General features: G+C 40.9%; 1 protein-coding gene across 1 annotated transcript; it reads left to right on the top strand.

The window, feature by feature from the left end:
• The first annotated feature begins 100 nt into the window (after positions 1-100).
• TMCO2 (transmembrane and coiled-coil domains 2) lies at positions 101-13,738 on the top strand. The gene is made up of 2 exons (XM_082448216.1): positions 101-6,676; positions 8,675-13,738. The coding sequence occupies exons 1-2, from the start codon at positions 6,443-6,445 to the stop codon at positions 8,987-8,989; spliced, it is 549 nt and encodes a 182-aa protein (XP_082304342.1). The 5' UTR covers positions 101-6,442; the 3' UTR covers positions 8,990-13,738.
• The last annotated feature ends 7,442 nt before the right edge of the window (positions 13,739-21,180 follow it).

Below are 21,180 nucleotides of genomic sequence, written 5' to 3'. Positions count from 1 at the left end.
ATATATTGGGGCTTCCTTTTTCAAATTAAGTGTGCATGATTGTATATGGAACAAATACTAAGATCCCAGGGTGGGAGGGCTAGGGAAAGGGATATGTTCTTACTTGACTTGAATGTGCACCTGAGGGTGCTCTGTGTAATATATTGTACACTACAGCATCTTATATTTTTTGAGTTGAGTTTCAATAAATTACAATTTTTCACCCATTTTTTGTTTAGTCATAATGAGTTTTCATGCCACACATAAATTGGAATTGCACTTATATTTTCTGGAATGTGCACTTATATTTTACCCCAGTAGTTTTTTGTTTCTTATTAACCAAACCATTCAGATCAAGCTTCTTTTTGAATGACTATTGTCTTAAAATTTTTGTGGAAAGAAAATTCCGAGATAGAATAATTAGCTCTGGGAGTCAAGATAGCTCCCAGAAGAGGATGTCCAGGAGTTGTCCAGGTAGAAAGGAGAGCGTATGCCGAACATAATGTGAAGGGCACAGCAAATTCAGAGATGTAAAGTCATGTTTCCAGGCAACTACAAATAATTTGATAGGCTGGCAGTAAAAGGGGAGCACTGGAGCGGATGAGATTATTGTAGAGATAGGCAGGAACCAAACCATGAACACTAAGGACTTTGGACTTGAGTCCATAGGCAGCTGAGAGCCTTTGAAGAATTTTAAACAAAACAGTCATATTAATAATCTATAGATCACTTGAAATGAGTGTGATTTGAGGGGCTGAGAATGGAAACAGTAGACATTAAGACTATTGAAGTAATTGAGGCAAACTTGGTGAGAGTCTGTACTGACAACTGCAGTAGAGGGATGAGTAGATGAAATTGAAAAATTCAAGAGGATTATTGGATGTTGGAGGGTGAAGGAAACGTTTTGAGGAAAACTTAAGGTTCAGTAGTGATAAAGCCAATTGAGGTGGGACTACAAAAGGAAGAAATGGATTTGGGGGAAGAGGATGGAATGTATTCTTATAAATACAGAAGCTTTATTCTCTGTTCCTTTTAAAGTTTTCAGCCACTTTCATTAGCTAGCAATGAAACGACTCATACTCCTAATATCCCTCTCTTATGCCTCTGGTTAAGATTTTAAGATCTTTTCTCTGACCCTTAAACCTTGTTTTATCAGCTCTTCAGGGATTTCATTCTGCCACCTCCTCACCCTAAGAGTCTAAAGCACCCCCCAAGCCCAAGTCATTTCTTGGCTCAGATCCTAGTAGGTAACAGGATTCTCAAACAAGATTCTGTTGAAAGAAAAAGTGACAGAGTGGAACATCTTAGAGGTTGAGGTCACTACTGACTCCTTTGGGATCTTTGGCTAATTTCTTCTGTGGGCTTCAGTTTCCTCACTTACGAAGTGAGGAGGTGTAGGTGATCATTTTGAAAGGTCCTTATCTGTGATCTGAGCATGAGAAATAACCAGTGGCCTCATTTAAAGAATTCCTAATACTAGAGATTTTTAGATCAGACCAAGAGAAAGCTGCTAATTTGTTTAAGACAACTATATCCAGCCAAAAAAAAAATTGTAAAAATTTAAAAATAAAGGGGAGGGCTTCCCTGGTGGCGCAGTGGTTAAGAATCCGCCTGTCAGTGCAGGGGACACGGGTTTGAGCCCTGGTCCAGGAAGATCCCACATGCCGTGGAGCAACTAAGCCAGTGAGCCACAACTACAGAGCCTGCGCCCTAGAGCCTGCGAGCCACAACTACTGAGCCCATGCACCACAACTACTGAAGCCCGCACACCTGGAGCCCGTGCTCTGCAACGAGAAGCCACTGCAATGAGAAGCCCGCGCACCGCAACAAAGAGTAGCCTCGGCTCACTGCAACTAGAGAAAGCCTGCACACAGCAATGAAGACTCAACGCAGCCAAAAATAAATTTTTTAAATAAATAAATAAATAATAAAATGGAATTCCTTGGTTGTCCAGTGGGTAGGGCTCTGCACTCCAACTGCAGGGGGCAGTTTCGATCCCTGGTCAGGGAACTAAGATCCCGCATGCCGCCCAGTTCGGCCAAAATAAAATAGACTCAACTATATCCTTTCAACCACCTCTGACTCCTACCTCCTGAAAGGAACAAGTGAGTCCATTTGCAGTGGAGCCAAACCCTAATTTTCAGAACCCAATTGAAAGTTTGCTTTAAGATGACCCTAAGATCATTTTCTGTTCCAGTTGTAGCGGCTTGCTTCGTTTGATCTTTATTGAAGACAGTGTTCTGTTAAAAACCAGCATGTGTGTGATTATATGATAATATAGAAGATCAGAGGGTTATTTTTGAAGTTTTTAGTACTGTCATTTTTACTTGATGTCTCTTTGGGGTTTGTCCCCAACCCCTGACACAGACCTGGAAGCACTGAGTTTGTGCCTCCTAAAATGATAGGTGGAAGTCGAGAATGCCAGACACTTTGATTCTTGAATTTTACCCAGAATTCTCTTGCTTCCGTGTTTCCCCATGTTCATGAGCACATGTGTGAAAGAGAGTGAGTGGGGAATAATGGAGAAGAAAGGTTTTGATTAGCCTTCCTAGGGATTTCATCCCTAACCTATCCTCTCGGTCCCAGGTTACCTACTTTTGACCTGCACTGCGAAGGACAGTCACTGGAGAACAGAGTCATTAGCCAGATATTTAAAGATAATTCCAGATGTTTTGGGAGATAAAAATAACAAAGCAGATTGGTGACAGGATCTGCCATCATGGAGCTTTAATGTGAGAGCCGGGGTAGCTTACACATTCTAATCCAAGTGTGGCCATGGGTCAGCAGCATGGGCATCACCTAGGAGCTTGTGCAAAATGTAGAATGTCAAGTCCAGACCTCCTGGTCCAAAATCTGCATTTCAGTAAGATCTCCAGATGATTCATAGGCACAGAAAAGTTCTAGAAGCAGTGGCCCAGAATACGAAGTGGGAAGTGCTGTGAGAATGCAGGATAATTACACTTTTTTTTTTTAGCACTTTACATAAAATTATCTTGTTGAATTTTCATAACTGCATGAAGTCAGTACTGTTAGTATTCTTATTTGACAGATAAAAACTTAAGAGAGGGATGAAGTGTCTTGCCTAGCTGATAAAAGCTAGGAAGAGGTGGAGCCCAGTTTCCAATCTCATCTGACTGGAAAAATATCAGGGAGGGGAACTTAATGTGAAGGAAGAAGGGTGGAAAGTGGCAGGTGGTATTTAAAGTACCAAAAATACCACAGTTCTGTAATTAAGCTGTATTTTTTGTGAAAGTGAGTAGTGGGAGATAAAGTTTGAAGCATAGGTAAAAGCCAGGTCATGCAGATCCAACTCCAGTCATACGTCCAGTGTTGACAGTTACTCATTTGAGAAAGAGGTGGAAAGGAGAAACTATTGTTTCTGTGAATATCATGTGACCTGTGAAAAAGTCAGTTTTTCTTTGGGAAAGAAACTTCTGAAAGTCAGAAAAGTTGCTTGGTTCCCTCTTCACCCCCATGGTAGACTGTGAGGCCTCGCGGCTTTATACTCCAGATTCGGGACACAGCCTCCAATTATGTACAGCTGAGTCTGCAAAGAGTGGCCCACTGTGCTAGCAGGCCTGCCTTGTCTACACTTGCAGAAATATAGTCTGTGACGGCCTGCATTTGGAGGCCTGAACCTCTCTGAGGAAGTAACTGGGATAGTCAGGAGATTTAAAAACCTGTCAACCTGTATTTGGCAGGTTTCGCCTGGAAAAGAGAAGACAAGAGGCATAGGAAAGCTATAGCCAAATATTTACTAAGCACACACCTTCTGCCAGCTCCTGGGGAGAATGTTGAACATGACAGGGTAAGTTTCCTGCATCCTGGAGATTAGAGTCTAGTCAGGAAGACAGACATTAAACAAAACACTACAAATAATTAGTTAAATAAAAGTGCTACAAAAGATGCCCTGACTGAGGGAACCAAAAAAGAGGACAGGAAAATCTTCCTTAAAGGAAGCAGTGTTTAAACCTGAAGAAATAATAGGAGTTAGGATAATCCAATTATGTGCCAAGGCTTTGTGGTACAACAGCTTGGTGTGTTAGTGACATTGACAAATCTAGTAGAGCTATAGAGTTAAGAGAATAAAAGGGAAAGGGGTAGGAGAGAAGATTGGATAGGTCAGCAGGAGCCAGGTATTTTAGTGCCTGTAACCATGGTCTAGATTTTGGATTTTGTTTGAAAGACAATGAAGAACCTAGTGAAGGTTTGAAAGTAGGCACTGCATAAATCATAAGTTGCAGTGTAAGTCAAGAAGTCCTAATAGGGCACAATGTGGAAGTGACTGAGGGATGGATGGATGGATGACACTAAAGGTGGGCTGAGGTACCTTGCATGGTGATAAAGTCATCATTGGAGGCGTTCAGGTGTCCGAGAGGGGAGTCAAACAATAAATGGGTTTTCAGACTAGATTCTCTTTGAGGGACTTTATACTATTGAGATCCACAATACCTTGCATTTGGTCATAAACATCACTATAAATAATAGTTGCCCTCTTTTACACAAATTATCGAATTCTCATTATAGTAGCCCTACAAGGTAGGAATTACTCTCACTTTACCAATGAAGATATTGAGCCTCAAGTTAAGTAACCTGCCCAAGGTAACAAAGTTAGTGAATAGTACAGCCAAAATTTGAACCCAGATCCATTATACTCCCAAAGGCCTATCCTCTTAACAGCTACTCTATAAAGCTTCTATAGAAACGAGTACACAAATACGGTAATAGGCACTTGATGATTGAACAGTTTAGGCTATAAAGATATTTGGAATTCTTCTAGGGGACTTTGTATTTACTTAAAAATATTCGAATGCCTGCTAAGTACCAAGCACTAGGGATACAGTAGTCAATAAAATGGACATGTCCCTGTCTTCCTTGAGTTTACAATAGTCAGGGAAGATACATTAAACCCAAAATTGCACAAATAACCTTAATCGTGTTAAGTGCTTTGAAAGTAAAGTCTAAGGTGCCATGTAACAGGGGGATCTCATCTAGTATAGGAAGTCTTGGGTAATGACTCAGTTGTCACAACCATATTTTTCTCCAAAAAGTTTTTGGTTATCATTCTTTATGGTTTCTGACCTAGGTTTAACTTGTTATAGTAAAATCCCAAGTCTTATCTGAGTAATTTGTATTCCTTTCTAGAAAAGATTCTGGTTGTGGTCAGTCACTAGCTGACTATGGGTTTAACATCATTAGCAGTCACTCCTAAATCAGTAGGTCATTTCGCCCTGACATGGTACTATATATCCAACAACATTCTAGACTCCACTTTCTGTATGTGTCCCTGACATCTCAAGCAACTTGCCATACCTCTGCTTCCTGCAAGAACAAAACAGTTATTCTTTCTCCACCAGGCTTCCCTATTCATTTTCTTTCTTTCAGTCAACCAGATGAACAAATCAGAATAGTGTCAGACAATATTTTTCTAGAAGTTGTCATAACTGACCCTTTCTCTCCTTACTTACCATGCCCCTCCCCTCCTCTTGGTGCAAACCCTCTTTTGGATTCTTGCTGTCTTGGTAACTGATCTCACAATTTATATTATACGCTTGTGTGTGAACTACCTTTTTTCATGTAAGATTTTTGGGAATAGACCTTATATTTTATACTTTCATACCTCCTTGTTGAGTAGATAGGTACTAGTCAGTAAATAATGGATTTGATAACATGGCATATAGGTTATGGTACAGCATGCTACTGTTTACAAAGTGCTTAGGAAATTATACCATTTGTTCCTAATATAAATCTTATGAAGGAGATGTAAACAGATGAGCAAAATGAGGCTCAAATATGTCAAAAGCTTTTCCAAAGATCGCGATTTCTAAGCAGTAGTGACATATGAAAAAGGAAATGTTACAAAATGATCCAGTAATAACCTCCCTCCACATTTACCAAGTAAACTATTCGCTCTTTAGGAAAGCCCTTTTTAGATCCTGTCTCCTCTAATCTCCACTTAACCTCAGTTTTCTCAGTTGAATTGTGAAAATAATTGCTCTCCATCCCATGGATTGTTGGAAATGTTCTATACACTGTTTAAGAGGGTAACCGCTAGCCACATGTGGCTACTTAAATTTACATTTAATAAAATGTAAAATTCAGTTCCTCAGCCACACTGTCCACATTTCAAGTGACTAGTGGCTTCCATGTTGGACAGAGCAAATACAGAACATTTCCATCATTGCAGAAAGTTCTGTTGGACAGTGCTGTGTTAGAGCTAGGACTTGCCGAAGATTAGAGAGAGTGCTATGACTGAACTGAAAACTCAGGCCACTGTCTGCTTGGTTTTGAGTGAGAAGGTTCAGTGGGTGAGTGGGAAACAAGCTGAGCTTCAGAACAGTGATATCACAAAGCACAGCTCACAATGGCCTCAGAACTGGACTCCCAGACCACTCTTCCTAACTCGTATCTAGGTTCCTAAAGCCTCTGCACATGCAGTTCCTGGAGCTGCTGTTATATTAAAATGTCACCTTTGTCTTCTATCTGGGACATCATAATAGATTATCTCTCTCTGAGCTCGATATGGAATTATCTACAAGCAACTTTTCTGGGAGAGACTAGTGTGCCTCAGCAAACAAATTTGGGTCTACTAGATAATCTTGCTCCGGTTGTGCAAGTTATCCTGGGGATTTCCTTTTTGATTTTGTTGGGAATAGGAGTATATGCCTTATGGAAACGAAGTGTTCAGTCAATTCAGGTTATACTCTTTTGTTACAGAGAAATTTAAATAGTTTTACATTGAAATTTGGTCAGTTCTCTCCCATATGGCTGCCACCCAGTTTTAAGGCCATGCAGATAAACCAGAGTGAACCTTTGTCTCTGAAGTTGGTTGAAACTACGTTATCCTTAAAAACTTCCATCAGTTAGGTTTTTGGCATAAAAATGGTCTTTCTCACAATGATCTTCGGCTTGTCTTATAATAAAACACATTAAAGAAGTTCATAATCTGAGAAGGCAGCCTTACCTCCAAATTTATTTGATCATATATTTGTATTCATCTTTGAGTGTCTAACCGTGTGCCAGACACCGTGTGGAGTACCTCTTATAGAATAGCACTGCAAGTAGAAGTGGGATCTTGGGTTTCGCCTTTCTGTTCTTACTGTGCCTTTGCTCTGTAACTGATGAGGAAGCATGTATATTTATTTAGTCATCACAATGAATATACAGGGGCTCTTTTTGGGAATAGGAGTACAATTGGCTGGGATCATGAAAAACATTTAGGATTTTACATACTTCTGTTTAATTACCAATAATAGCTATATTGACAATATAGTTAAAATGCTTTGAGAATCCCAACAATTCCATGAAATAGAGGTTATTTTCACATGACGAACAAGGAAACTGAGGTGCATTGAGGTTCAGCCTAAATTTAAGGAGATGGGATTTAAAGAGGGCTTTGTTAAAGGGTGACTGGTTTACTTGGTAAATGCTGAGATAAGTTATTACTGGATTATTTTGTAGCATTCACTTATTTTCATGTCACTACTGTTGAGAAATCAGTCACATGCATTCTCTTAACCTCTCAAAACCTTGCATGGTAGGCAGGGCAGGGTTATTATCTCCATTTTGTAGGTGAGGGAACTTGGTTATCACTGACCCAAGGTGACATAGATTGTAAAAGCTGGCAAAGCTGAGATTTGAACCCAATTTTTAGGATTCTAAATTAAATTCTTCTCCAAAAATCTCATTTAATATAGTCCAAATGACCTAAATCCCCAACAGGGATTTGTGTGTCTACATATTCATATACATGTATTTCAATTAGAATATAGAAGAATAGAAGGCAAAACACCAAACTCTTATCTGTACTTCTGGGTTCTGCTCTTGTTTGGTTATTGTTTAATTCAATCAGAAAGATGAATTCGCAGCCCTCCAGACACCTCAGCCAAGAAAAAGAGGTAGTATAACAGAGTGATTAATAAGCTCTGGAGTCAGACTACAGGGGCTTCTTCATTCTGTCACTTGCTGTGTGATCTGAGAGCAATCACTTAGCCTGTAAACCCCACTTTCCTTATCTGTGAAATCGGCTTGCTAACAGTGCCTCCCTCAGGATTTTGGTGAGGATTAAAGGAGATCTTGTATGTATAAAGCCTAGCACACAGTAGTACTCAATAAGCAGTGCTAGTTATTATAAGGAAAAAAGATGATTTTTCTTTCTTTTCCTACCAGGACTCTGTCCTAGCACATTAAAAAATTTTTTTTTTCTATGACCAGGAAATCCAGTGTTTCAGACCACTGTGTCCTAAGAGAATATACATGGAAATCAGAATTCCTGGATTCCAGTCCTGGCTCTACCATTTCCAAGTATATGACCTTGGACAATGACAGAGGCCAAACTGGAAGGCATCTAAATGGTTATCCAGCTCTGTTTTTTTCTACATACGTAGCTCCTGCATAGGGAAGGAAACTCCTAGCATAGAGCCTTGCATGAGGCGGACTTTCAGCAAACAGTATCTACTATTATAATCTTTATTAATTATATTAATTATAATAATCCCTGACCTGCCTACCACTCCATTCTGTGGTAAAGATCAAAAGACAAAATAGGTGTGAAGATGTTTTGTTAGAAGGCTTGGCATAGGAATGAGGGATTATTATTACTTTTAGAGTCGTCTTTTGTTTTTGCATCTACAGTAAACTGTGGCATTTCACATGAATAAACAAGTAACGTTCAACTTCTGTTGTTTTATTTTAGAAAATATTGTTGTTTGCAATCACACTCTACAAACTTTACAAGAAAGGCTCAGATTTTTTTCAGGCTTTGCTGGTCCACCCAGAAGGGAATGGTCTCCCATTGCAAGACAGTAATATCTTCTTATCTTTGGGTCTGCAAGAGAAAATTCTGAAAAAACTTCAGACAGTGGAAAACAAAATGAAGAACCTGGAAGGGATGATCATTTCCCAAAAACCTGCCACAAAGAGCGATTGCTCCTCTGAGCGCTACTGCAGCTGCTCCGACTGCCAGAGTCCCTTGCTTACATCAGGGTTTACATCCACATCTGAAATGTGATGGACTCCAATGTCTTCTAGAAAAGCACTGTTTCCCTCATGTGTGCAGTGGTGTATCAATAAAGACAGAGAACTATATTGAAATTACCCAGCCAGGACTGGCTCTCTCTATTCAGCAGGGCCCAGCTCCCACTTGTGTGTGTGGTGGGGTTACGTGGGGGATCGTGGTGGTTAAAGGTGTCTGAGATTGTGGTGCCCACTTGGCAGGCTGGAGACCCTAAGCAGCCATATAGAAAAGGAATCATGGGAGTGGGAAAAGAAGGGAGAATGGTCAGGGATGTGGCCTTGAGCTCCATGCTGAAGAGGTTGGACTCGATATAATAAAAACAGCAAGACAGTGCTGTTAAGGGTGATGCTGCGGACTGTCCTATAGAGAGGGAGGCTGGCTCTTGTGCTGGTTTTTGGCCTAAAGGTAAATATGTGGCCTGGAGTCTCCCTGCATTAATTATTCAGAGGTGGGCAAGGGTGGGGCTGGACATAAAGGAGATTGTTTGATTTTATCCAACTTTTTTTTTTTAAACATTCTATTAACTAATTAATTTATTTATTTTTGGCTGTGTTGGGTCTTCATTTCTGTGCGAGGGCTTTCTCTAGTTGCGGCAGGCGGGGGCCACTCTTCATCGCGGTACGCGGGCCTCTCACTATCGTGGCCTCTCTTGTTGCGGAGCACAGGCTCCAGACGCGCAGGCTCAGTAGTTGTGGCTCACGGGCCTAGTTGCTCCGTGGCATGTGGGATCTTCTCAGACCAGGGCTCGAACCCGTGTCCCCTGCATCGGCAGGCAGATTCTCAACCACTGCACCACCAGGGAAGTCCTATCCAACTTTTACTAATTCTTATTCTGTGCTAAGAAAGCATTGTGATCATCCTTGGGAATCTATTCTGAGTGCTTCTGGAGCACTCAGTTTGGTTGGTTGGACAGGTCATTTCAGAACAAGGAATTATAAAAATAATACAGGGAATTCCCTGGCGGTCCAGTGGTTAGGACCCCGCACTTTCATTGCCGAGGTCGTGGGTTCAATCCCTGGTCAGGGAACTAAGATCCCGCAAGCCGTGCAGCCAAAAAAAAAAAAAGATAATACAGAACAAGGGTCATATCTTAACTTAGGTGAATTCTCCTCATGTGAATGCTAGCTTAGCAGGGAGGGAAGAAGGGAAGGAGGCACCTACCTGCCATTCCACTCAGTGAGTGTGTCCCCTGCTGAGAAAGATGGCGTACTGGGGAGATGGTGGTAGATGGTCATCTCAGTGGGTCTCAGATTCCACAAGCCTTATAGTGTGTGCATTTTGCCACAGTAAATGTGATTACAGTCATTGAAACAGTTTGTAACCATCTGACATCTAAATGAAATACTTTATAAACAGTGATTTGTTGCCATGCTGGAGGAAAACTGGCTGCCTTGTTCCACAGGAGACAACACAGCAGTCTCCCAAGTGATGCCGAGCAGAGCCCTGTGGGGTTCCCGGGCATGGAGGGTGTTTTGTCCCTCATTTCTTGTAGGCAAGATTCCAGCCTCCATGACCTTCCCTGAGTTCCAAACGGCAGATTCGAACAGTTGCTAATCTAGGGAGGAGCAGCCAGGAAACCACCTGAGGCAAGATTAAAGGGACCAGAGAAGCTCATCAAGATTAGCAGACCACCAGAGACCCTGCACACACGCTAATCCTGTCAGCAACCCCACCCTTTTGAAACTGTGCAGAAGAAAGAAGAATGCAAGACTTGTCGCTGCCTTGATCCTTACCACATACCTCTGACCACTACCCCGGACTGTATAACCTCTCCCTATTCCCCAGTGAGGGGGGCACAGTTCTTGAGGCACTAGCCTGCTGTGTTCCCTCTCTGCCTGGCAAAGAAATAAAGCCACTCTTTCTTTCTCCTCCATAGCTCTGTCTCTGTATTTCTGTTTGGCGTTGGTGTACAGAGAACCAAGGTTTTGGCATGACAAGTGACATCTTCCTAAGGGATTTCTGCAGGTAATTCTGATCATAATTTTTGTCCAGTGCATGGGAGTTAAAATGCGACTCCTGAATAAAGATGAGACTTCACTGTGTAGTGCAAAAACAGGCTGGTGAATACAGGGCGGGGCCAGGAAAGCCTTGGCAGAGGAGGTGACACTGAGTTGTCCCATTAGGGGTTACACAGGCAGACACTGAAATGGAAAGTATTCCTGCTGGTGGGCTTACCACAGAGCCATGTGAAAAAGAGGATGGCTTACTTGGAGGGCAAGGAGAGTTTCAGGGTGACTGAGAACTGCCTATTTCCAGAGCGACAATGAAGGATTTTGGCTTCAGGGAAGGACACACTAACCTCATCCTCAAATCAGCTTTAATTTATGATGTGAACAGAACAGACGGGAGTTATCAACAATGTGCATTATCTGACAGTGTAGGTGGGAAGGTTTTTAACTGTGCTGCTGAAGGAGTGCCATGCAATCTTTTAAAGTCAGTGTCTCGATTTTTTGTGCTAAATTTCAGTGCCTTCATGCATAGTTCCAGTCTTCTTGTCTTGGTTACCGCTCTGGGGTATATCAAAGGAAAGTGTCAGAAGAAGGCCTAGAAGAGTAGAGTGATGTCAGGTAATGAAGGGCCTTAAAGTTCATGCCATACTGTTGGGAATGGCCCAGTGAAGGTTTTTAAACAGGGGAGTAACATAGATTTGGTAGTCTGTGTGGGAGACAGAGGATAGAATGAGCTAGATGCAAAAGAAACTGATGGGGTTGAAACAGGAGGGAAGGGGGCAGGGCACAACCTTTAAAAGAATGACATAGCCCGAGGACACGACATAAACTGATTAGAAACAAATAGGTCCAAGATGGCAGACAAGTCGACTTCCACTAGACCTTGAGCTTCAGTATACACTCATTGTAATACAGCCTGCTAAATGACACACCCAGAGGTGCCATGACTGTTCCAAGGCCGACCATAAAGGTCAAAAAGTGCTCCACAACAAGAGAAGCCACCGCAAGGAGAAGCCCGCGCACCTCAACGAAGAGTAGCCCCCGCTCACCACAACCAGAGAAAGCCCACATGCAGCAATGAAGACCTAACGCAGCCAAAAATAAAAATTAATAAATAAATAAATTAATTAATTAATTAAAAAAACTACAATGAGGTATCACCTCACACCAGTTAGAATGGGCATCATCAGAAAATCTACAAACAACAAATGCTGGAGAGGGTGTGGAGAAAAGGGAACCCTCTTGCACTGTTGGTGGGAATGTAAATTGATACAGCCACTATGGAGAACACTATGGAGGTTCCTTAAAAAACTAAAAATAGAATTACCATATGATCCAGCAAGCCCACTACTGGGCATATACCCAGAGAAAACCGTAATTCAAAAAGACACATGCACCCCAATGTTCATTGCAGCACTATTTACAATAGCCAGGTCATGGAAGCAACCTAAATGCCCATCGACAGACGAATGGATAAAGAAGATGTGGTACATATATAAAATGGAATATTACTCAGCCATAAAAAGGAACGAAATTGGGTCATTTGTTGAGACGTGGATGGATCTAGAGACTGTCATACAGAGTGAAGTAAGTCAGAAAGAGAACAACAAATATATATTAATGCACATATGTGGAACCTAGAAAAATGGTACAGATGAACCAGTTTGCAGGGCAGAAATAGAGACACAGATGTAGAGAACAAACGTATGGACACCAAGGGGGGAAAGTGGTGTGGGTGGGTGGTGGTGGTGTGATGAATTGGGAGATTGGGATTGACATGTATACACTGATGTGTATAAAATGATGACTAATAAGAACCTGCTGTATAAAAAAATAAATAAAATAAAATACAAAAATTAAAAAAAAAAAGTGGGCAGTGGCCCAATTCCTGAAAATCCCCACCCCTTCCCCAAAATAGCTGGAATTCTCCTCCCACTCATTAGCCTATGAAATTACCCACCCCTATAACAACTGACAACCCCATACCCTGGGGCCACTCTCACCTTCTGAGATGGCCCACACTGTCTGTGGAGCCTGTTTCTCCCTAAATAAATCCACTTCTTACCTATCACTTTGTCTCTCACTGAATTCTTTCTGCGATGAGACATCAAGAAACTGAGCTTCATTAAGTCCTGAGATCAGGTGTGATCTCAGTTAAAAGACCGTGGGTTTGAGAGAGGAACCAAGATGGCAGAGTAGAAGGACGTGCTCTCACTCCCTCTTGCGAGAACACCAGAATCACAACTAGTGGCTGGACAATCATTGACAGGAAGACACTGGAACTCACCAAAAAAGATACCCCACATCAAAAGACAAAGGAGAAGCTACAATGAGACGGTAGGAGGGGCGCAATCACAGTAAAATCAAATCCCATAACTGGTGGGTGGGTGACTCACAGACTGGCGAACATTTATACCACAGAAGTCCACCCACTGGAGTGAAGGTTCTGAGGCCCACGTCAGGCTTCCCAACCTGGGGGTGTGGCAAGGGGAGGAGGAATTCATAGAGAATCAGACTTTGAAGCCTAGTGGGAACTGATTTCAGGGCTTCGACAGGACTGGGGGAAACAGAGACCCCACTCTTGGAGGGCACACACAAAGTAGTGTGCGCATTGGGACCCAGGGGAAGGAGCAGTGAACCCGGGGGAGACTGAACCAGACCTACCTGCTAGTGTTGGAAGGTCTCCTGCAGAGGCAGGGGGTGGCTCTGTTTCACCGTGGGGACAAGGACACTGGCAGCAGAAGTTCTGGGAAGTACTCCTTGGCGTGAGCACTCCCAGAGTCTGTCATTAGCCCCACCAAAGAGCCCAGGTAGGCTCCAGGGTTGCCTCAGGCCAAACAACCAACAGGGAGGGAACCCAGCCCCACCCATCAACAGTCAAGTGGATTAAAGTTTTACTGAGCTCTGACCACCACAGCAACAGTCACCTCTACCCACCACCAGAGCCTCCCATCAAGCCTCTTAGATAGCCTCAACCACCAGAGGGCAGACAGCAGAAGCAAGAAAAACTACAATTCTGCAGCCTGTGGAACAAAAACCACATTCACAGAAAGATAGACAAGATGAAAAGGCAGAGGGCTATATACCAGATGAAGGAACAAGATAAAACCCCAGAAAAACAACTAAATGAAGTGGAGATAGGCAACCTTCCAGAAAAAGAATTCAGAATAATGATAGTGAAGATGATCCAGGACCTTGGAATAAGAATGGAGGCAAAGATCAAGAAGATGCAAGAAATGTTTAACAAAGACCTAGAAGAATTAAAGAACAAACAGAGATGAACAATACAATAACTGAAATGAAAACTACACTAGAAGGAATCAATAGCAGAATAACTGAGGCAGAAGAACGGATAAGTGACCTGGAAGACAGAATGGTGTAACTCACTGCTGTGGAACAGACTAAAGAAAAAAGAATGAAAAGAAATGAAGACAGCCTAAGAGACCTCTGGGACAACATTAAACGCAACAACATTTGCATTATAGGGGTCCCAGAAGGAGAAGTGAGAGAGAAAGGACCTGAGAAAATATTTGAAGAGATTATAGTTGAAAACTTCCCTAACATGGGAAAGGAAATAGCCACCCAAGTCCAGGAAGCACAGAGAGTCCCATACAGGATAAACCCAAGGAGAAACACGCCGAGACACATAGTAATCAAATTGGAAAAAATTAAAGACCAAGAAAAATTATTGAAAGCAACCAGGGAAAAACGACAAATAACATACAAGGGAACTCCCATAAGGTTAACAGCTGATTTCTCAGCAGAAACTCTACAAGCCAGAAGGGAGTGGCATGATATACTTAAAGTGATGAAAGGGAAGAACCTACAACCAAGATTACTCTACCCGGCAAGGATCTCATTTAGATTCGATGGAGAAATCAAAAACTTTACAGACAAGCAAAAGCCAAGAGAATTCAGCACCACCAAACCAGCTCTACAACAGATGCTAAAGGAACTTCTCTACGTGGGAAACACAAGAGAAGAAAAGGACCTACAAAAACAAACCCAAAACAATTAAGAAAATGGTCATAGGAACATACATATCGATAATTACCTTAAACATGAATGGATTAAATGCTCCAACCAAAAGACACAGGCTTGCTGAATGGATACAAAAACAAGACCCATACATATGCTGTCTACAAGAGACCCACTTCAGACCTAGGGACACATACAGACTGAAAGTGAGGGGATGGAAAAAGATATTCCATGCAAATGGAAATCAAAAGAAAGCTGGAGTAGCTATACTCATATCAGATAAAATAGACTTTAAAATAAAGAATGTTACAAGGGACAAGGAAGGACACTAGACAATGATTAAGGGATCAATCCAAGAAGAAGATATAACAATTATAAATATATATGCACCCAACATAGGAGTACCTCAATACATAAGGCAACTGCTAACAGCTATAAAAGAGGAAATCGACAGTAACACAATAATAGTGGGGGACTTCAACACCTCACTTACACCAATGGACAGATCATCAAGACAGAAAATAAATAAGGAAACAGAAGCTTTAAATGACACAATAGACCAGATAGATTTAATTGATATTTATAGGACATTCCATCCAAAAACAGCAGATTACACTTTCTTCTTAAGTGCGCACGGAACATTCTCCAGGATAGATCACATCTTGGGTCACAAATCAAGCCTCAGTAAATTTAAGAAAATTGAAATCATATCAAGCATCTTTTCTGACCACAGCGCTATGAGATTAGAAATCAATTACAGGGAAAAAATGGAAAAAACACAAACATATGGAGGCTAAACAATACGTTACTAAATAACCAAGAGATCACTGAAGAAATCAAAGAGGAAATCAAACAATACCTAGAGACAAATGACAATGAAAACACGACGATCCAAAACCTATGGGATGCAGCAACAGCAGTTCTAAGAGGGAAGTTTATAGCTATACAAGCCTACCTAAAGAAACAAGAAAAATCTCAAGTAAACAATCTAACCTTACACCTAAAGGAACTAGAGAAAGAAGAACAAATAAAACCCAAAGTTGGCAGAAGGAAAGAAATCATAAAAATCAGAGCAGAAATAAATGAAATAGAAACAAAGACAACAATAGCAAAGATCAATAAAACTAAAAGCTGGTTCTTTGAGAAGATAAACAAAATTGATAAGCCATTAGCCAGACTCATCAAGAAAAAGAGGGGGAGGACTCAAATCAATAAAATTAGAAATGAAAAAGGAGAAGTTACAACAGACACCGCAGAAATACAAAGCATCCTAAGAGACTACTACAAGCAACTCTATGCCAATAAAATGGACAAGCTGGAAGAAATGGACAAATTCTTAGAAAGGTATAACCTTCCAAGACTGAACCAGGAAGAGACAGAAAATATGAACAGACCAATCACAAGTAATGAAATTGAAACTGTGATTAAAAATCTTCCAACAAACAAAAGTCCAGGACCAGATGGCTTCACAGGTGAATTCTATCAAACATATAGAGAAGAGCTAACACCCATCCTTCTCAAACTCTTCCAAAAAATTGCAGAGGAAGGAACACTCCCAAACTCATTCTATGAGGCCACCATCACCCTGATACCAAAACCAGACAAAGATACTACAAAAAAAGAAAATTACAGACCAATATCACTGATGAATATAGATGCAAAAATCCTCAACAAAACACTAGCAAACAGAATCCAACAACATATTAAAAGGATCATACACCACGATCAAGTGGGATTTATCCCACGGATGCAAGGATTCTTCAATATACGCAAATCAATCAATGTGATACACCATATTAACAAATTGAAGAATAAAAACCATATGATCATCTCAATAGATGCAGAAAAAGCTTTTGACAAAATTCAACACCCATTTATGATAAAAACTCTCCAGAAAGTGGGCATAGAGGGAACCTACCTCAACATAATAAAGGCCATATACGACAAACCCACAGCAAACATCATTCTCAACGGTGAGAGACTGAAAGCACTTCCTCTAAGATCAGGAATGAGACAAGGATGTCCACTCTCACCACTATTATTCAACATAGTTTTGGAAGTCCTAGCCATGGCAATCAGAGAAGAAAAAGAAATAAAAGGAATCCAAATTGGAAAAGAAGAAGTAAAACTGTCACTGTTTGCAGATGACATGATACTATACATAGAGAATCCTAAGGATGCCACCAGAAAACTACTAGAGCTAATCAATGAATTTGGTAAATTTGCAGGATACAAAATTAATGCACAGAAATCTCTTGCATTCCTATACACTAATGATGAAAAATCTGAAAGAGAAATTATGGAAACACTCCCATTTACCATTGCAACAAAAAGAATAAAATACCTAGGAATAAACCTACCTAGGGAGACAAAAGACCTGTATGCAGAAAACTATAAGACACTGATGAAAGAAATTAAAGATGATACCAACATATGGAGAGATATACCATGTTCTTGGATTGGAAGAATCAATTTTGTGAAAATGACTATACTACCCAAAACAATCTACAGATTCAATGCAATCCCTATCAAATTACCAATGGAATTTTTTACAGAACTAGAACAAAAAATCTTAAAATTTGTATGGAGACAAAAAAGACCCCAAATAGCCAAAGCAGTCTTGACGGAAAAAAATGGAGCTGGAGGAATCAGACTCCCTGACTTCAGACTATACTACAAAGCCACAGTAATCAAGACAATATGGTATTGGCACAAAAACAGAAACACAGATCAATGGAACAAGATAGAAAGCCCAGATATAAACCCACACACCTATGGTCAACTAATGTATGACAAAGGAGGCAAGGATATACAATGGAGAAAAGACAGTCTCTTCAATAAGTGGTGCTGGGAAAACTGGACAGCTACATGTAAATGAATGAAATTAGAACATTCCCTAATACCACACACAAAAATAAACTCACAATGGATTAGAGACCTAAATGTAAGATCAGACACTATAAAACTCTTATAGGAAAACATAGGAAGAACACTCTTTGACATAAATCACAGCAAGATCTTTTTTGATCCACCTCCTTGAGTAATGAAAATAAGAACAAAAATAAACAAATGGGGCCTAATGAAACTTCAAAGCTTTTGCAGAACAAAGGAAACCATAAACAAGATGAAAAGACAACCCTCAGATAGGAGAAAATATTTGCAAATGAATCAACGGACAAAGAATTAATCTCCAAAATATATAAACAGCTCATTCCACTCAATATTAAAGAAACAAACAACCCAATCCAAAAATGGGCAGAAGACCTAAATACACATTTCTCCAAAGAAGACATACAGATGGCCAAGAAGCACATGAAAAGCTGCTCAACATCAGTAATTATTAGAGAAATGCAAATCAAAACTACAATGAGGTATCTCCTCACACCAGTTAGAATGGGCATCATCAGAAAATCTACAAACAACAAATGCTGGAGAGGGTGTGGAGAAAAGGGAACCCTCTTGCACTGTTGGTGGGAATGTAAATTGATACAGCCACTATGGAGAACACTATGGAGGTTCCTTAAAAAACTAAAAATAGAATTACCATATGATCCAGCAAGCCCACTACTGGGCATATACCCAGAGAAAACCGTAATTCAAAAAGACACATGCACCCCAATGTTCATTGCAGCACTATTTACAATAGCCAGGTCATGGAAGCAACCTAAATGCCCATCGACAGACGAATGGATAAAGAAGATGTGGTACATATATAAAATGGAATATTACTCAGCCATAAAAAGGAACGAAATTGGGTCATTTGTTGAGACGTGGATGGATCTAGAGACTGTCATACAGAGTGAAGTAAGTCAGAAAGAGAAAAACAAATATCGTATATTAACGCATGTATGTGGAACCTAGAAAAATGGTACAGATGAACCGGTTTGCAGGGCAGAAGTTGAAACACAGATGTAGAGAACAAACGTATGGACACCAAAAGGGAAAACCGCGGTGGGGTGGGGATGGTGGTGTGCTGAATTGGGCGATTGGGATTGACATGTATACACTGATGTGTATAAAATTGATGACTGATAAGAACCTGCAGTACAAACAAACAAAAAAACAACTAATACTAAACTTTCTTTGGGTTATTTGTATGGAAATATGTTAATATAAATGTTTCAGACATTACATGAAATTTCTAAAAATCTTATATGTTCTGGTATAATGTTGTAAGTCATAATTCTAGTTATTACTTTAAAATGTGTATCTCAGAAATTAAAAAAAAAAAAAAAAAGACCGTGGGTTCAAGTCCCAATCTGAGTTACACGGTTTTGGGGTCACCTTGTTCCTGGCCCTCAGTTCCCCAGAAAATATATGTGATTCTCACCACAATCATAAGAGATTGATACCAAGTATTCATTCCTAGTGGGGGGTCATTCTTTTCTTGAGATCAGATCACTTATGTCCAAGGCATCAATTAAGAGATCTTGGATGCTTGGCAAACAGAGAATCAAGGCAAAATAGGGAAAGGGTTTGAGAGCCATTTTATCATTCAGGTTAGATGGGGTAGATGAACTACCTTTCACCAGTGGCCACCACTCTAGGGAGGAGCATCCTTATCCTCTTCTTTGGCAAAACCCTGACAACAGCCTGTTTTGAGGCTCCCATGTCAGTCTCCACACGGACCAGCCCATCTATTAACACTCTCTTTCTGCAAAGGGAAACAAGTTATTACTCACTTTCCATGATTCCCTTCTCCCTCCACCCCTACCACCCTAATCCAAGCCACCAGCATGTCTCACCTGGATTTATGAATTGGCCTCCTAACTGGACTCCCTGCTTCCATCTGTGTCCCCTTTCAATTTATTCTCTACAGAGTAGCTGAAAAGATCATATTACTTCTCTGTTCAAAACCTTTCAATGGCTTATTATTTCCCTCTGAGTAAAGGTCAAGTTCTTAACTAAAAGACTATGCATTACGGCATGATCTGCATACCCCTCCTTATTTTTTCCACTCTTTCCCCACTCTCTTACTACTCCTCAAATATGCTAAGCATTGTCACACCTCAGGGCCTTTGCTCTTGCTGTTCACTGTGCATAGCACACTTTTCCCAGACCCACACGCCTTGGCTTCTTCTCTTACTTTCTTTGGGTCTGTACTCAAATGTCAGCTAACCTTGTAAGCAGATAGGGTAGGGGTCCCCAGAGAAAAAGAACCAGGCATGGCTTTCTTGATATAAGAGAAGCCATTTTAGGCCTAAGCCATTTTGTGATCTAAGCCTGGCCACAATGCTTGCCCTTGAACAGGTCTCAGTAATTAATGAGCTTAAGGGAACAAAAGAAGGCAGGAACAAAGGAAAAGCAGTCAAGAAACAATAGTCCAAAATATCGTATATTAACGCATATTTGTGGAATCTAGAAAAATGGTACAGATGAACTGGTTTGCAAGGCAGAAATAGAGACACAGACGTAGAGAACAAACGTATGGACACCACGGGGGTTAAAGAGAGGTGGGATGAATTGGGAGATTGGGATTGACATATATACACTAATATGTATAAAACAGATAATTAATGAGAACCTGCTGTATAGCACAGGGAACTCCACTTCGCTGTCCAGTAGAAACTAACACAACATTGTAAAACAACTATACACCAGTGAAAAAAAAAAAAAGAAAGAAAAGAAACAATAGTTCAGCGCTAAAACACAGTCCTATAACAATCTGGTACATATCTTTGAGCTGTTCTTCAGGAACTTAAGTCCCCACCCAGGTGAAGGATGGTAACTACATGCAAAGATCCCAAACTGGGTGGAACCTAAAGAATGATGATGTTGACCTTTTCTGACCCTCATGACTTCAGTCAACTAGAGCTTGGGCTCTGGCAACCTTTGCCCCAATTCTATGCTGAATTCTCCTCTGTTCAAGCTCCTTCATGAATATGCTTAAACTTCCCCAATTTTGCTGTTCGGGGAGACACTGTTTTGGGAAAGATCCTTGGTGTTCTCCTTACTTGCTGCAAGTAGTAAATCCTTCCTCCTCCCACTCTTTGGCTAGGTTGTGTCTTTTGTTTTGTTTTTGTTTTTGTTTTTGGCTGTCCCACGCGGCTTGCAATATCTTAGTTCCCTGACTAGGGACTGAACCCAGGCCCTCGGCAGTGAAAGCACGGAGTCCTAACCACTGGACCGCCAGGGAATTCCCATTGGTTGTGTTTTTTGGCTCGATACCAACCAAGAGGTGACCCAGTCTTTGAGTAACAACCTGAGAGGTCTTCCTTGACCATCTTACAGTGCCCCTGCCAACACACTGCATCCCTC

The sequence above is a fragment of the Balaenoptera physalus genome (genome assembly GCF_965194825.1).
Source record: "Balaenoptera physalus genome assembly, chromosome: 1".
In the NCBI taxonomy this organism is placed as follows: Eukaryota; Metazoa; Chordata; class Mammalia; order Artiodactyla; family Balaenopteridae; genus Balaenoptera; species Balaenoptera physalus.
Note: the sequence above shows the minus strand (reverse complement) of the source record. Positions and strands in the feature narration are given on the sequence as shown.

Excerpts from the sequence above, each read along its gene's own strand:
- TMCO2 (XM_082448216.1), top strand. The coding sequence starts at position 6,443 with ATGTCACCTTTGTCTTCTATCTGGGACATCATAATAGATTATCTCTCT. Across the intron at positions 6,677-8,674 it reads GAAGTGTTCAGTCAATTCAG|AAAATATTGTTGTTTGCAAT; the intron begins GTTATACTCTTT and ends GTTTTATTTTAG.